At 39.7% G+C, this 17,921-nt stretch overlaps 1 protein-coding gene across 1 annotated transcript in view; it reads right to left on the bottom strand.

The window, feature by feature from the left end:
* Nemf (nuclear export mediator factor) overlaps positions 1 to 17,921 on the bottom strand; it is a 55,147-nt gene that overhangs the window by 5,784 nt on the left and 31,442 nt on the right. The window contains exons 17-26 of the mRNA XM_034513756.2: positions 16,168 to 16,271; positions 15,350 to 15,412; positions 11,887 to 11,999; positions 7,994 to 8,051; positions 7,504 to 7,562; positions 7,307 to 7,427; positions 5,551 to 5,800; positions 3,964 to 4,006; positions 3,812 to 3,861; positions 529 to 682 (exon numbers count right to left, since the gene is read on the bottom strand). Coding sequence (XP_034369647.1) covers positions 529 to 682; positions 3,812 to 3,861; positions 3,964 to 4,006; positions 5,551 to 5,800; positions 7,307 to 7,427; positions 7,504 to 7,562; positions 7,994 to 8,051; positions 11,887 to 11,999; positions 15,350 to 15,412; positions 16,168 to 16,271 — 1,015 coding nt within the window. The remainder of the gene's footprint in view (positions 1 to 528; positions 683 to 3,811; positions 3,862 to 3,963; positions 4,007 to 5,550; positions 5,801 to 7,306; positions 7,428 to 7,503; positions 7,563 to 7,993; positions 8,052 to 11,886; positions 12,000 to 15,349; positions 15,413 to 16,167; positions 16,272 to 17,921) is intronic.

Genomic DNA, 17,921 nt, shown 5'->3' with positions numbered 1-17,921 from the left:
GTGGATGGATCTGGATGCACAACCCCTTGTCCAACTTTCAAATCCCAGTCTAGCATCAGCAAAGAAGATGTGCTCTACCACTTCAGTGCTGTGGTACTTACGATCTCAGCTGTGGTTAGCATCAGCAAGTCTGTGGTATAGATGGAAGCCCTTTCCAGATGAACACCATCTGGAACACTCTGACCTTTCCAACTATTTTTCAGTCACAGAATTAAAAAAAAAATTCCTTGTACATATTCTATTTTACTTAAAAATTATTTTCTGTATATGGTGTTTCGCCTGCGTGTGTATCTGTGTACCACTTACATGCCTGGTGCCACACAGAGACCAGAAAAGCATACTGGATTTCCTGGAACTAAGGTAAGAGTTGTTAGCTGTGATGTAAGTGCTAGGACTGAAGCTGGGTCCTCTGAAGAGCAGTCAGCCCTTTCTATTTCACCTTTAAACTTTACAAAACCAAAAGGAGCCCCTCAGCTTCGCTTGTGAGCTATACTGAACTAACAGATCATGTAGACACAGGTTTCTTACCTTCTGCCCTCTTTTCATTGGCTGTCCAGCTGCCACGGGTTTGCCTGTGTTCTGGTAAGCTTCAGTGTGCACAGCACTTTCTTTTTCTTTGTCCTTTTCTTCCATCACTTCTAAATCCCCTGAATCACATGGAAGCTTTTTCTTTTTCATTTCTCTACATACAAATCAAGCAGAAATATCAAATTTTAAGAATGTCAAATGTGCCCTAAAGACTGTAAAAGGAAAAGGGAAGATGTATAGTGTGTGGCAGCCTCTCCTTAGCTTGATAATCACCAAAGCACTGTATATAGAGGCTCAAATAACCAGGGGAGAAAGACCTGAAAATCTTTCAAAGATGTTTCATTCTGTCATCCAGACCTTAGCTTATCCTTCCTCAGCCCCACATTCATTTAGTCAACTAACAACCCTGATGTGCAAGCGCTGGGATTTGCAGTATTCAATCAGCATGGCTTTGCCACATCTTGGACACTGGTTAGTGGAATAGATGTTCCAAATACAAACTAAGGAAGAAGAGTGTGTTCTGCTGCTCCGGCATCTTTCTATGTAAGTGCTACTGTCTTAGTCCAGGTCCTCACTGCCTCTCAGACTTCCTCTGCATCCTTTATAACCTGCCTGTCCCAGATTCCTCTGTTAATCAGCCCTGTTTCCTTATCTAAGCTGAGTTATGCAGCCTTACAGACAGCTCTGTACAAGGTCACTTTCAGACAAGGCCACCCACCTGTTTAGAGACAATCTCCAGACAAAGAGGCAGAGACAGGACGCCCCACTGAGAAATCGAGTCCCTCATTTTGTGCAGAGTTCAGACAGCCATCCTGTCATGGGGGACTAGGACCTTCATTGTAAAGTTCCCCAACACTCAGTCATTCCAGGTTCACTTATTTTTATTTTAAATTTCCTTCTAATCTAAACATCTATGATCGGATAACATATACATAAACTTTCTTTTTCTTTCACCTCAAGTCTACTTGTTATTTCTCCAAAGCATCATACATACATTTTACATCCAAACTCTTTGTCATCATTGTAATGTTAATTCTCCTTGGAGTCTTTCTTTTGCTCTCATGTACCTAACTGCTAAAATATCTAAGGTATATTTCTTTATGTGTGTGCATGCAGAGCCCAGAGGAAGATGTTGTGTGCTCTGTTGTATTAAACTCTATCTTATCCTCTTGAGAGAGGATCTCTCACTGAACAAAGAGTTTGCTGTGCCTTTTTGGTTTCTGTCCAGGCTGCCTGGCCAGCAAAAACCAAGTGCTGAGATGACAGCCATGTTCACTGCTGTGCTTCACTTTCTACATGGGTACTAGGAGTCTGGACTCAGGTCCCCATACTTAAACAACAAATACTTTATTTACCTGAGCTATCGTCCCAGTCTCTAGCCTTTTGTTTTATACAAAAATTTCCTAATTAATTTTAATTTATTTATTCTTATTACTATCTTAGAATTAAAGAGGGAGAAAAGGGCAAAAGCATGTAGAAGGGAAAAGGGAGATAAGATCAAGGGGGCTGGAGAGATGGCTCAGCAGTTAAGAACACTGACTAGTCTTCCAGAGGATCCAGGTTCAATTCCCAGCACCCATATGACAGTTCCCAACTGTCTATAATGCCAATCCAAGAGATGTGACACCCTCACACAGACAAACATGCAGGTAAAACACCAATGCACATAAAATAAAACTCATTAATTTTTACAACTACTGTAAATGAAGAATTAAAATTTTTTTTACAAGATCAGTGTTATTATCAGTCCTTTAATAATCATGTGGCAGGACTAGAGTGATAGCTCGGAGGTAAAGAGCACTGGCTGCCCTTCCAGAAAATCCATGTTCAATTCCTGGCATCGCCACAGTGGCTCAGAACCACCTATAACTCGAGTTCCAAAAGAGGTGATGCCTTCTTCTGGCCTCTGAGAACATCAAATACAAATGTGGTGTGTGTGTGTGTGTGTGTATATATATATATACATATATATATATGTGTGTATACACACACACACACAAATGTGGTATATATATATTCAGGATCTTGCCTGAATATCTATCTATCTATCTATCTATCCATCCATCCTATTCGTGGATACATAAAAATAAGACAAATCTTTTAATTCCTTTTTTTTTTTAATAAAAAAGAATATTTATTTTATGTGAATACACTGTAGCTGTCTTCAGACAGAGCAGAAGAGGACACTGGAACCCATTACAGATAGTTATAAGCTACCATGTGGTTGTGGGAACTGAACTCAGGACCTCTGGAAGAACAGTCAGTGCTCTTAACCACTGAGCCCATCTCTCCAGCCCCACAAAACAAATCTTTAGAAATTTTTTTTTTAAATAATCAAGTACTTTATGTGCTCTACAGTCATACTGTCCTTTAATTACTTTACATGTTTACGTAATAAAAGGTCTATCTTACTACTTATCTATCTCACCAATCACAAATGAGCCTTAAATAAAATAAATAAATAAATAAAACCCCCAACATTTTAGAGTTGGACATAAAGAATTTTGGTGGGGACTGAAGAAATGGCTCAGTGGTTAAGAGCACTGGCTGCTCTTCCAGAGGTCCTGACTTGAATTGCCAGCAACCATACGGTGGCTCACAACCATCTGTAATGGGATCTGATGCCCTCTTTTGGCATGCAGGTGTACAAGCAGAAAGAGTACTCACATATATTAAATAAATAAATCTTTAAAAAAAAAAATCTTGCCGGGCGGTGGTGGCCCACGCCTTTAATCCCAGCACTTGGGAGGCAGAGGCAGGCAGATTTCTGAGTTCCAGGCCAGCCTGGTCTACAGAGTGAGTTCCAGGACAGCCAGGGCTACACAGAGAAACCCTGTCTTGAAAAACCAAAAAAAAAATAAATAAATCTTGGTGATAGACAGGTGGTGGTGGCACACTCCTTTAATGAGTTTGAGGCCAGTCTGGTCTACAAAGCATGTTCCAGAACAGTCAGGGACATCACAGAGAACCTGTCTCAAAAAAAATTAAAAGTAAAAAACAGACAAACAAATAATCTTGGTGATTAAAGGGATATTCAAAATAGTCAAATATGTGTTAGCTAAGTGATTTTAAAGCTTAGATTTATTATCTCTTATTCTGTGTTTATGATGTGTAAACATATGCTATATGGCACACATGTGAGGTCAGGAGCTCTTCTGACTGTTACAGGAGCTGGGGAGTGAGCCTGGGTTACCAGCTCCTACAGCAAGCAATTTTACCACTGAGTCATCTCACCACCAGCTGTCAATTTTTAAACCATGTCTAGGTTATGTAACACCTTTACCTTCTTTCCTTGGCTGACAAATGTCTTCGGCTCTGTGATTTGCTGTCATTCTATTAAAACAAAAAGAAGGAACCATGAGAATACTATTTAAAAGAAAACTATTCAGAAAAACACTTTTTTTTTTTCAAAGCATAACTTCAAAAATAGCTTACTGAATTCAAAGATTCTTCTCTTGGAGCCAGTTTCTGTAGGGGCCTATGAAAACAAAAGACTTTACTAGCCTATAACAGCTGTTCAGTTGCCAAGTCTTAATACACCCTCCATCTTACTTATATCCTAGAAATCTTCAAATTTGGCAAAATACAACCAAAGCATCTTCCCATACTTGTATACACACTCTTCATAGGAGTTTTGGAGACCAGCTGTCCTTAACCCCCCTATGTAGCTGGGGTGAAATCTCTGTTGCTAGATGCTAGGCACTAATATCTCCACCATATTCCTGTGAAGGGAAATACATTTTCTAAGATAGAAATCAATGCTTAAACACAGAGTAGCTTGGCTAGGGAGATACCCTAAGACTTATTTTTGATCTGTCTGACATCTAAGCCAAGTTTTAGAACTGTAGTAATAGTCCATAAACAAACAAACCAACAAAAACAGAAAAGGGGATCTGAGTTCCAGACCAGCCTGGTCTACATACCAAGTTCCAGGCTAGCCAGAGCTAGAAATTGAAATACTGTCTCAAATAACAACAAAACCAAACAAGGACAATGCTCTATTTACTTGGTGGTAAGACAAGAAAGGCTAAAACATCAAATTTTTTTTTTTTGTTTAAAATGAGACTGTTGTTAAAACTATTTTCTTTTTGTTTAATTCTGATTTTTTTTTTCCCCTTTTATTTTTTGAGACAGGGTTTTCTTGGCTGTCCTCGAACTCTGTAGACCAGACTAGCCTCAAACTCAGAGATCCACCTTCCTCTACTGGAATTAAAGGTATGAGCCACTACGCCCAGCTTTAAAACTGATGTTTATGTATATATGTCTTACGTGGACATGTGCACTTAAGTGAAGGTAGGCCAGAAGTCGGCACTGGTTTCTTGGACATTGCACGTGGCACACGATGCTGCTGGGAGCCAGACTCAGGCTCCCTATGAGAGCACGATGCTTTCTTTTGAGCCTTCTCAGCCCCATTGCAGTGTTTTCAAATAAAGTGTATTTCAGCGGAGTCTTCTTTCCCATTATTTCCTGAGTTCCCCTGGTAACCCTCACTGTAGTCTCCTTCCTTTTCACGTTTGTGTGTCCGTCCATCTGCACCATCTATTTTTACCCTCTCTTGGTTGGTCTCCTTTCTAGAGTTGTAGGCTTTGCTCCACACCCATTTCTATACACGTTAGAGGTTAGGTTTTTGTTTTCCTGAGTTTGGAGCACTTTCCTTAATATTTTATTTTCCTGACAAGTTCGTAATTTCTTTCTGCAATGCTGAGGTTTAAACCTGGCTTTTAAGCACGTAAAACAAATTCTACCACTGAACCACATCCCTAGAACTGCTGTTTCTAGTTTGACCTACTTTTGGCTACTTTATGTACTTTTCTCCTTTGGTCCTAGGAATTTCTAGCAGGAGACCAATTAAATGCTGAAAAACCAAGACCACAAAGAAGGGAGAAGTCCCTGACTAACCCTGAGGGATACATGAAGAGTGAGTGAATGTACTGAGAGCAATCTCAGCACACTGTTTTATAAGGATTGCCTCAATATCATCTGCAGTCTATAAATAAAACCAAAAATTCCCTTTAAGTTTACCTTTGGGACTGAAGATGGGACAAGTCAATGGTAGTATCAGGATATTCGAAGGTCTCTTCCTCCTCTTCCTTCATTTCACCAACGGGCTCTTGATCTTTTCTAACTGCTTTGGCTTCTCCATCATCAGAGCTTAATTCATCTCTCCCACTGTGAACAGCAGTGTCCTCTTGATCAACCTGAGTCATGAGTTCTACTTCTCCAGGAGTTCCATGTAATTCCTCAGTCTCTTCTTCACTGCTGTCGCCCCCTTCTGTAGAATTCCCATAAGGAAAGTCAGTGTGCAACTCCCAATAGGGCTCTGTGATTCCAGTCATTCCTAGGTTCCCCAAAGGGGCATCAAAGAATCCCTGAGCGTTTCCACAATGCACTGAATCTATCCTGACAAAGGATAGCCCTTACATGACCTCCAAGATCATTTTATCACAAAATTTTTGGACATTGCAACTATTTCTGTAACAAACCTAAGCTGTCTGTCACTACTACTCCCAAAAGGCAAGACAATAAAAGTAGTTGTATAAGCTCTGCAACTTTATTAATTTGTAAATGTAAACCAATATACATTATACAACTAGCTTTATACTTAGGCAAAAGGAATACTAATATTAATAACTAGGTCCAATTGCCACTTTCAAGAACTGTCATGAAATTAAATAATATATATCACTTTATGACAGGGACATGGCATGCATCAATCAATAGACGCTAACAACACAGCAGTTTTAAATTATGTAACACAACATAGTTCCAAAAAGAAATGACCCTAGAAGAAAGAAAGAATGAACTTTAGCAATCATAGTATCTCTGTACTTAAATACATTACAAAAATCAACCAAGACTGGGCACACTGGCTTATACTTGTAATATCAGTATTTGAAAACTGAGTCAGGATGAATCAAAAGCCTGGCCTGAACCAAAATTTTCATGTGAGAAATTATACTTCATATGAAATCATCTTCCTATCATTGCTAACTCCTAAATCCAAATGGAGATGTTAATTCATATGTACCCAAGTTTACTTGTTACATATATTTATAAGCTACCCATTTAATGCTCAAATTTTACCAAAAGTACTTTGATAATAAATTTAAGTATTTTTAATTCATTAAAAATTTTTTCAACCCTTAGTATTAAAAAAAAAAAAGCATATTTCATATTTCCAGATATTGGTAGTACTTTGGGCTATGTTAAATTATGGATATCACAGAAGAGACTTAAGATTTAAAAATAAAACTAGTGAGTAAAAACCAAAAGCCATGGCTAGATATGATGGTGAATTTCTGTAATACTAGCTAGCCCCCAAGAGACAAAGACAGAAGGATTGATGCAAGTTCAATGGCAGCCTGATCCATAAGACAAGTCCCAGGCAGGCCAGAGTTACATAGTGGTATCTAGCTTGCCTCAAGAGAAAAACAGTCTTAAGCCTGGCTGGGAAGATAAAAATTTAATTAGTAAAGTGCTTGCCTTTCAGGCACAAGGATCTGAGCTGAATCCACAGAAAGCCTGTGGGGAGAAGTCAACAACACTCCAGGTGTGGTGGTGTGCACCTGTAATCCTAATACATCGGGGAGGAGAGAGGCTCCTCTGGCCAGCCAGCCTGGCCTAATCAGCAAACTCCAGACCAGTGAGTATCAAACCCAATCTCCAGAGGGAAGCAGACAGTGCCTGAGAACACCTGTTACCATCCTCTGGCTTCCATACACATGAGCACATGAACACACACAAATCACAAGCCAATTTATTATAACACATCAACTACCTAGTTGTTCCATTTCTTCTGACATGAGTTCACTCGTGCAGCTTGTTAGTGTTTCCATGTCTTCATCCTGCACTCTGACTTTTCGTTCACCTCGATGTCTCCAGACACAAGACTCATCTACCTAGAGAAAAAGTCCTTCCTCACTGCTGGTACTTTAGGAAGGGTATAAAAGGAAGCCTAAAGAAAGTAAAGAGTACCTTAAAAAGGAAGCTGAACCCCATCATTAGGTATGAAGGAGGAAGAAAATTCTTTTTTCCTAAAAAGATAATACACGTTAATGATTATAAAAACCTGTTTTCTCCAGTTTTAGGTCTGAAAATATGCTACGCCTATTTTACCCTGTACCATAACATGAACATTTACAAAATTTAATATTATGTATAGGAATAATTATCAAGAAAAAGTATGAATGCTTGCTTCCAACTTTGGGTTTGTCAGAACCATAATAATCTATTTTCTATTTTAAGAAGGTCAGGCTATAATTCTTATTATAACTAAACTATGTGAAATACACTCTCATTAATAAATGCTGAATTTGCCATGCCAAGGCAAAAATTCCCTTATTTCATAACAAAATTTATATGTGCAATTACAGCAAACCACTTCTACCCTTTAGACTAAAGAGTCTTTAAAATGGCTCTTGCCTCCATCATCCAACTTAGGGTATTTATTATGTTAAGCTGTTACCTCTTATCATGAAGCTTCCTGTTGTTAAATATTCTCCCGTTGGTGCTGTTTTAGATACCTGAGGAACAATAATGCATTATATTCTTATCTTAAAAAAACAAAAAAACAAAAAACAAAAACAAAAAACCCTAAGAGAGGCTCTCAGATATTACAGGTTGACCTTGAACTTGCTATATAACCAAGGATGACCTTGAACTTTTAATCTGTCCGTTTCTTGAGTACCAGGATTAGAACAGTGCCCTACCATGTATGCCAAGAAGGTGCTCTACCCAAATGAGCTACATCTTCAGGCTCTTAAGATACTTTCAAAGTGATTTTTTTCTACCCATTCAAGCAAGCAACTCTTTTTGATAGTAAAATAGCTTTTCTTTTCCTTAAAGAGATTTTGAAACATTTTTCTTTTCCAAGATAGGTCTCTCTGTAGCCCTAGCTCTCCTTGACTTTAGAGATCAGGGACTAAAGGTTCTCTGCCACCACCTCCCAGCTTTGAAGATTTTAAATAATGTCTATGTATGTGTGGTTGTGTGTGATCATGTGCACGTGAGTGTAGGTGTCTACTGCGTTTAGAAGAGGGTGTTGGGTTCCCTAGAGCTGGACTTACAGGTAGTTGTAATCAGGGTGCTAGAAATAAAACTTGGGTTCTCTAGAAAAGCAGTACATACTCTTCAACACTTGAGCCTTCTCCTCAGCCCCAAATTTTAGTAACTTAATATGCATAAGTGAGTGTGTGTGTGTATACACTCCTATGCATGCTGTGGAGATCAGAGGACAGCTCCCAAGGAGTTGGTTCCCTCTCCCACTATTTAGATCTCAGGGACTGAATTCAGGTCATTAGGCTTGATGACAAGGGCTTTTATGAGCTATATCCCCAGCCACTAAAACAGCTTTTCCTAGGAAATAAAGATAATAGAACTTTAAAAAAATATAGTTGATAAAACAAAGAAAAGCTTATGCCAAAGATTTTACACATTTGTAATTACTCTAAATTTTAGAGTATCTTTTTAGTTCTAAACAGAAAACCACTTTAATTAATAGTAGAGGTATAAAGTATTACCTCTCAAATATTATTAATTTCCTAAAACCACATCACAGAATAACAAATAATATAAATAACATAAAATGAAACAAATCTCAAGGATGATAATGAAATTGATTTTTTTTAGAATTAATGCATCATTATTAGCTATAATTCTTGAAAATGTGGACCTACTTGCAGTGGGAAGTCAAATACAAAATGAATTAATTATCAAAGAGCACTAACAGCTGGACTTGGTGGCACAGCCTATAGTCCCAGGGGCCTGGACGACAGGTAAGAGAACTGAGAGTTCAAGTCCTGTGTGGGGTATAAAGTGAGTTCAATACCAGCTAGAAAAACTTACATCTCACAACAACAACAATGGGCCAAGGGCACTTGCTCAGAATGCAAGTCTCTAAGTGCAATCTCCAGTATGACAAAAACAAGACAGCATTAAACATAAAGAAGGGCTGTGGGACCGTGAAAGGATGGCTTGGTTTCTGGTAGGATATTGGCTAGAGGTAGCCGGAGACCCAACAGGTGTCCATGCCTGTGAGGGACGGCATATATTTCACTATACTCTTGACACTCGAAGTCTAAGACCTCCATTTGATCAGCACCTTTCAGTTACATAGGGCAACGCCCCTACCAATCCCTCCACAGGTAATGGGCATGACTACAGGCCTCAGCCTCAAGAGATTTCCATATTAATGAGTTACCTGAAAGCCAGAGGGTGTAGCCAATTAAGTATTCCTTTCCAGACCCTCCTCCTTACAAAGGATATAAGGCCTGCCCTGGGGGTTCTGGGGTACACCCAGATTCATCTGCTTTCTGGCCATGACAATAAACCCTTTAAAACCATGGACTTCCTCGTGTCTTTGGGGCCATGCTGTGGAGGAGGTCTCAGAGTATGAGCTGCCGCCTAATCTTCCTAATCTCTATTCTAGCCACAGAGGCCTTGATTCAAGCAAGCTAGCTGAGACCCAGCTGAGCGAATGCAGTAACCAAGAGTCTTCTTCCCGCAGAGCTTCCTTCTCTCCCTTCGATCCCCTAGCGTCTCTGTTCTGTCCGGGAGCCCACGAAAGGAGACCACCGGCCTCCGGGTTCACTTGGGAGCCCTGCCCCTGTGGAACTTCAGACTGAGATCTCGCTACACCCAGGCGGAGGCCCAAGCAGCTTCCGCCCAGTGCCAGGTAGAGGGAACTCAGTCAAATTCCGAGAGCTTCTCCCCAAGCCGCCCAGGGCGGAAGACACACGGGAACCACGCCCACACGCAAGCTAACCACCCCACAAAGGGCAATTACTAAAACCAAGTGAATACATAAAACACAAATTATGCCTGTTTTCTGGAAAGGTGAAAGAGAATTCAGAAACTTCTAACCATGATGAATAGGAAAAAGGTTTTTAGTTCAACATTTCCGTCACCAGTAGATCATTCTCTACCTGCACAACTCCATAGGCCATCCTCGTCACTAGTAGATCATTCTCTACCCAGCACAACTCCATAGGCCGTCCTCGTCACTAGTAGATCTTTCTCTACCTGCACAACTCCATAGGCCATCCTCGTCACTAGTAGATCCTTCTCTACCCGCACAACTCCATAGGCCATCCTCGTCACTAGTAGATCCTTCTCTACCCAGCACAACTCCATAGGCCATCCTCGTCACTAGCAGATCCTTCTCTACCCAGCACAATTCCATAGGCCATCCTCGTCACTAGTAGATCATTCTCTACCCAGCACAACTCCATAGGCCATCCTCGTCACTAGTAGATCCTTCTCTACCCGCACAACTCCATAGGCCATCCTTGTCACTAGTAGATCCTTCTCTACCCAGCACAACTCCATAGGCCGTCCTCATCACTAGTAGATCCTTCTCTACCCAGCACAACTCCATAGGCCATCCTCGTCACTAGCAGATCCTTCTCTACCCGCACAACTCCATAGGCCATCCTCGTCACTAGTAGATCCTTCTCTACCCAGCACAACTCCATAGGCCGTCCTCGTCACTAGTAGATCCTTCTCTACCCAGCACAACTCCATAGGCCATCCTCGTCACTAGTAGATCATTCTCTACCCAGCACAACTCCATAGGCCATCCTCGTCACTAGTAGATCCTTCTCTACCCAGCACAACTCCATAGGCCGTCCTCGTCACTAGTAGATCATTCTCTACCCAGCACAACTCCATAGGCCATCCTCGTCACTATTAGATCATTCTCTACCCAGCACAACTCCATAGGCCATCCTCGTCACTAGTAGATCACTCTCTACCCGCACGACTCCATAGGCTCCTCGTCATTTGCCTCTTTATTCAAATCTTACCAATACCTGTTATTTTACTCAACATGGTAGCTCCTCTGACTCTATTCCATTGTCTGCTTTAATTTTTGGCCGTGGTACATATACAAAGGCCAAAGCATATAATCCCAGCACTCAGGAGGCAGAGGTAGACGGATCTCTGAGTTTGAGGCTACCCTGGTCTACAAAGTGAGTCCAAAAACAGCCAAGGATACATAGAAAAAACAACGACAAAAACTGTCTTGTCTTTTTCCTCACAGCACTTCCCACCTAGTATGCACACATTCTATCTACAGCTTAAACATGAGCCTTATCAACGCAGGTTCTTTGCCTACCTTCCCCCCCACCCCCCTCCCTTTTGAGACAGGGTTTCTCTGTGTAGCCCTGGCTGTCCTGGAACTCACTCTGTAGACCAGGCTGGCCTCAAACTCAGAGATCCGCCTGCCTCTGCCTTCCAAGTGCTGGGATTAAAGGTGTGGGCCACCACCGCCCGGCTTTGCCTACCTTCTATATCCTAGCCATTTATAATGAGGTATAGATAGCTCTTAAGTTCAAGAAAATGGACCACAGCCCTTATTACCTGATGATGGTACACCCACCAAGCACTAGTGATAACACGGGCATCCCAAGCAGCACTGTAGCAAAGTGCCATTGTGCCTGCTTCCGTCAAAGTCCGTGGAGGGATGGGTTCTCCTGTAATAGCAATGGCATGTTTCAATACCAAAGTATAGGTTGTTTACAGAGCAAGATGTCAAAGTTATACCTAGTGTAACTTTGAATAACAAAGATAGTGTAACAATGATACCACATTTCATTTCAAGATTCTATGTACCTATCTACCTACCTGCTGTTAGTGTTAGACAAAACCAAATTTTTAAAATTTTATTTTTTATACTTCTTTGTGTGTTCTCATGTACACATGAGATAATGCAGTGTGACTATTACTGCATATATAATTTCAAAGTGCTTCTATCACGACCCCCTCAAAGCAACCTTCTATGCATTAGTAACTATGTATTAACTCCTACTTCCTTTCCAAACTTGGCTACCTGCAATCACTAAGATACTCTCTGTCCCTATTTGACAAGTTCAGATAAATAGACTTATATGTAGCCTTTTGTGTTTAGTCTGGAATTTAAAGTGGTTCTCTGGCTTTGAGTTCTGAGATTGTAGGTATGATCTGCCACACCTGGCTTCTTTTTTCTTTTCTCTTTATTTTCCTTTAATATTTTACAGATTTTTCTCTATAGGCTTCTCTATATTAGCAAGTTTATAACTAATTTTATGATATAATAAATTAAAAGCCAGGTTTTCATGCATGTTAGAAAAGTACTGTACCAACCAGCCATAACTCCTATTTCTTTCTCTGTAGACAAGATCTTCAGCTCAGGCAGCTGTATAAACTGCTGTATAGTTGACGACCAAGTTGAATCTCTGATCCTTTCACCTCTACTTCTTGAATGCTAGGATTACACGCTTGTACCATCATGCCTGGTGTGTGCGGCTCTGGAGATCAATGCCTGCTAGACAAGCACTCTTCTGAGCACACCCCTTATTGTATTCTTTTAGTGTTATTATATCAATTCATTCATTGCTAGTTATGGTGGTTTCAATGAGAAGCTCCCTATAAATTTTAGGCAGTTGAATACTTGGTTCCCAGTGGGTGACTGCTTGGGAGGAATTTTGGGGATGGGGGTATAACCTTGTTGAAGGAGTGTGTTACTGGGGATGGCTTAAGGTTTCAAAAGAATCCTGTCATCCCTAATATAATCTCTCTGACCTGTTTGTACATCTGGATGTAAGTTTTCAGCTGCTGCTCCAGCAACCTGCCACCACTGTTGGCAGCCTGTCTCTTCATCAAAAACTCTTAGTCCTCTGAAAACAGGCCTAGTTCAACTTTCTAATAAGTTGCTTTGATTACAATGTTTTTTCACAATAATAGAGGTGTAACTAAGATAAAAGTATATAGAAATACCATGTATTTCCTTCCCCCCCGTTTTTTTTTTTTTTTTTTTGGAGGGGGGGAATACAGGGCATCACATGGTCCAGGCTGCTAAGAATAACCTGGAATATGAGTCTACTGTCTCTACTTCACAACTGTGCCATAACACTTAGTCACAACTTATGCTATGTGGACACTGTTGCTTATTAATTGTGATTCTAAAAGTCTTGTAATTTCCTTAGATTTTTTTAAAAAAAAGGGTAAGCACAAGGGTGGATGGGCCTAGTGGCAAACACCTTTAATATCAGCACTCAGGAGGCAGAGGCAAGTGGATCTCTGAGAATTTGAGGCTGGCCTGGTCTCCATGGTGACTTCCAGGCCAGCCAGAGCTATACAGAGACCCTGTCTCCAAAAACAAAAAACAAACAAAAACAAAAAACAAACACACACACTCACATCCACACAGACACATGCCCACACCAAATAACAACACACACACACACAAAATATTTTTTACTTCTTGTCAATTATAGCATCTTGAATTTCATTTTATTACCATCTTAGTTTGGGTTTCTATTTCAATTGCTGTGATAAAATGCTACAGCCAAAAAGGGCAACTCTGAGGAGTAAAGGGTTTATTTGGTTTGCATATCTAGTACATTGAGGGAAGCCAAGAAAGAAACTCAAACCAGGTAGAAAACTGAAGGCAGAGCTGATGCAGAGGCCATGAAGTGCTGCTTGCTGGCTTGCTCATCATGGCTTATTCAGCCTGCTTTCTTATAGCATCAAGGGCTACCAGACCAGGGTTATCTTGTCCCTATCCACAGCAGGCTGGGCCCTCCTACATCAAATGACTTAAAGACCAAAGATCTCACTACATAATCTAGGCTGGACTGAATTTTGGTTATCCTTCTGCCTCAGGCTCCAGAATGCTGAGATTACATATGTGCATTTTTTGAGTCTAGGATTTTCTTTTTTCTTTTCTTTCCTTTTTTTTTTTTTTTTTTTGGTTTTGTTTTTTGTTGTTTGTTTTCCATACAGGGTCTCTCTGCTCTGTGTAGCCTTAGGTGTCCTGAAACTTTCTCTGTAGACCAGGCTGGCCTCGAACTCACAGATATCTAACTGCCTTTCCCTCCCTAGTACTGTATTAAACATGTGCACCATTACTACCCAGCTGGGGTTTTCTTTATGAAGTGTTTTTATTACCTAATTCAGTCTCTTTATTTGTTATGGATTTATTTCAATTTTCTATTTCTTCTATCATATAATCTATACTGAGAATGTTCTCTGTATACTTGTTAGGCAGTGTTCTAGAGATACTGTTAGGTTTTGTTATTGTGTGTTCAAGTTTTCTATTTCCTTGTTAATTTACTGTTTTAATTATTTCAGTGTTAACATTTCAAAATATTATTGTATATACTTGTATCTACCCAATTCCATTGCTGTCTGTTTTACCCTCATATATTACAGGACACAACTGCTGGACACATATGTTATGACTCTTACATTCATGCAATATCCTTGTATCATTACATCTGTTTTTTTCCCCATTACATCTTTTTTTCATCTCTCTTTTGTTGTTGGCAGTACTGGAGGCTGACTACTAATTCTTGATTATCAGTTACATTAAGAACACTTTCAGGGGTTGGAGAGATGGCAGGGCAGTTAAGAGCCCTAACTGCTCTTCCAAAGGTCCTGAGTTCAATTCCCAGCAACCACATGGTGGCTCACAGCTGTCTGTAATGGTATTAGATGCCCTTTTCTGGTGTGTCTGAAGACAGCTACAGTGCACCCATAAACATAAAATAAAGAATTCTTAAAAAAAAAAAAAAAAAAAAAAAAAAAAAAAAAAAAGAATGCTTTCTGGAGGTCAGAGAGATAGCTCAGCAATGAAGAATGCACACTGTACTGGCAGAGGACTTGAGGTCAATCCCAGAATCCAATCCCTGACTCTATTTCCAGAGGATTCAAACACTTTCTTCTTTTCTTCTGGACTCTCATTGGGCACTGCATGGATTACATGTGCACATTCCTAAAGATACATGCATGCAAAAATGAAATCTATTAAAAAAGAAAATTACAAACAATGGAAATATATTACCTGTTGGATTCTTAATCACACAGCTGGTAGCTCCATGAAGGTCAGCATGCACATAAATGTCTCCTTAAATAAAACAAACATGAAAGAATGATACTTTAAGTCCTATTTCTTTTTTTGTTTTGTTTTATTTGGCTTTCTTCTTCTTTTTTTTTTACTTTAATATTTTATGCACATGAATGTTCTACCTGCATATATGTAAGTGAAGCACCTGTATGCAGTGCCCACAGAAGGAACAAAAAGGCACTAGCCCCTTAGAACTCTGGTTACAGGTGGTTGTGAACCATCATATAATTGCTGGGAACTTCACTCAGGTCAGTTGCAAGAGACACAAGTACTCTTAACTGCTGAGCCATCTCTCCAGCCTGCTGCTTTTCTTTTTCTTTTATGCTACTTAGGTTTATTCTGGAACTTCTGAGATCAAGTGGTCCTCTAGAGTTAGCCTCTTTAGCAGCTGCAACTATAGGCATGCACTATACACACAGCTTGAAGTCCTATTTATAAACTGAAAAAATGGTCACAAATTTTAGCAATGAAACACCAACCTTTAAAAAATGTGATCCACCATGACTCAGAGAACTGGAAACTATTTTGTAAATACAGCAGAAGATCAAAGGTCCAACAAAACAGATTAGCTTGGCAATACTACTTTTGCAATACCCACTTAACAAAAAGTGGCAAAGACTTCAACAAAATATAAGCCATAAAGTGTTAAATCTCTAATTAATTGTCAAACTAGAGTATAAGATAAAAACCAGTGTCTATTAGTGAAACAACTGAAAAGTCGTTGAAGAGAAAATTTCACACAATTTTAATCTCACCTGGTGTTAAGTATCTTTTCACAATAATCTCATTCTGCTGCTGATCCCGACCACCTATAATTAGATAGTTCTCTGAACTAATGAACCACAGAAATTTCTCAAACCTACAGAAAGAAAACAAATTAACATTTTCTTTGGTTAAAAAAAAAAAAAGCCTGAATTCATACCATATTCAAAACAAAATATAACAAAGCAGGAAGTTGTCATGCCTGTATAGAATAAGATATCAGCAATCCAATGGCATAATTACCATTCAAGCACCAGGCAAGTTTTACTAAAAACATGTAATATAGTTTTTACAACAGTCTTTGAAGAAATTAAATTCTGTCAGGGCATAGTGGCACTTGCCTGTACTGGGGAGGCAGAAGTAAGAGAATCTCTGTGAGTTCCAGGCCACCCAGTGATACAATGAGACCCTTGTCTCTGTTAGGGGGAGGGGCAGAAGAGGCAATGATGAAGAAAAAGAGAAGGAGGAACTAAATTCTATAAAAAAAAGTTACCTCACTAGGTATGATGATACCTATGATACATGCCTATGTTCCTAGCACTGAGAAGATGAGGTTCAAGGCCAGCCACAGCTATATATGAATTTAAGGCTAGTCTAGGCTATATTACCCTATCTGAAAAACAACAACCCACAAACCACATTCTCCCTCATCACCCCCCTCTCTCTTTGAGACAGGGTTTCTCTGAGTAGCCATGCCTGTCCTGGAACTCATTCTGTAGACCAAGCTGTCCTCAAACTCAGAGATCCACCTTGCCTCTGTCTAAGTGCCACGTGCCACCAACTGCCCAGATCTATTTATTTCTTTTAAAAAACTATTAAATTATATGTCTATTTGCATATGAATATGTACACATAAAAGCAGGTGCCCACAGAGTCCCAAAGAGGGTGTGTTGAAGCCTGTGGAGCTAGAGTTACAGAAGATTCTAAACTGCCCAATGTAGGTGCTTGAGAACTTTACTCCAGTCCTCTGGAGAGTAATACATAGTTCTTAACCACTAAGGCATCTATCTCTCCAGCCCCCAAATTATTTTACTTTATATAGGTAGCATTCTTAAACTTAAGGATGGCAAAACAATGAATTACTATACAAATCAAAGTGCAAAGTATCAAATGCTCTAAGATTCAGCTTTCTTTCATCAGAATACCAAATAGGTCTGGACCACTGGTAAAGCAAGAAATTATTCAAGGTGGAATGGTGCATACCTATAATTCCAGCACCTGGAAGGATGAGCCAAGAGAATCAAAGTTCAAGGCCTACTTGGGCTATCTAGGGAGATCCTGTCTCATTCCCTATGACATCCCTCTCCCCTCCAAAAGAGTACTATTATAGCTTTCTCAAAAGACAAAGTAACTGGGGTTTTCATTAATTAGTTTATTATCACGATAGAACAAATAACAGGATGAAGGAATTGCTTAGTGGTTAAGAGCATTTGCTACTCTTCCAGAGGACCTGGGTTTGATTCTCAATCAACATGGCAGCTCACGAGTGAGTTGTAACAACTCCAGTCCAAGGAATCTGACACCCTCTACTGGCCACAAGTAGAGCACAGCCATTCATAGACATTAAACAATACACTTATAAGATAAAATTAAAATTAAATAAAAGAAGCTATTACAGTGTGTGTTTATATGACATTTAGAAAATGACAGACAATATAGATAAAAATAAGGATCTGGTATATGTAACAGAAATATCTTTACATGATTACATCTATAACATTTAAAACTTTAAAATATGACATACAGT

This window comes from Arvicanthis niloticus, chromosome 11, assembly GCF_011762505.2.
Source record: "Arvicanthis niloticus isolate mArvNil1 chromosome 11, mArvNil1.pat.X, whole genome shotgun sequence".
NCBI classification, from domain to species: Eukaryota; Metazoa; Chordata; class Mammalia; order Rodentia; family Muridae; genus Arvicanthis; species Arvicanthis niloticus.
Note: the sequence above shows the minus strand (reverse complement) of the source record. Positions and strands in the feature narration are given on the sequence as shown.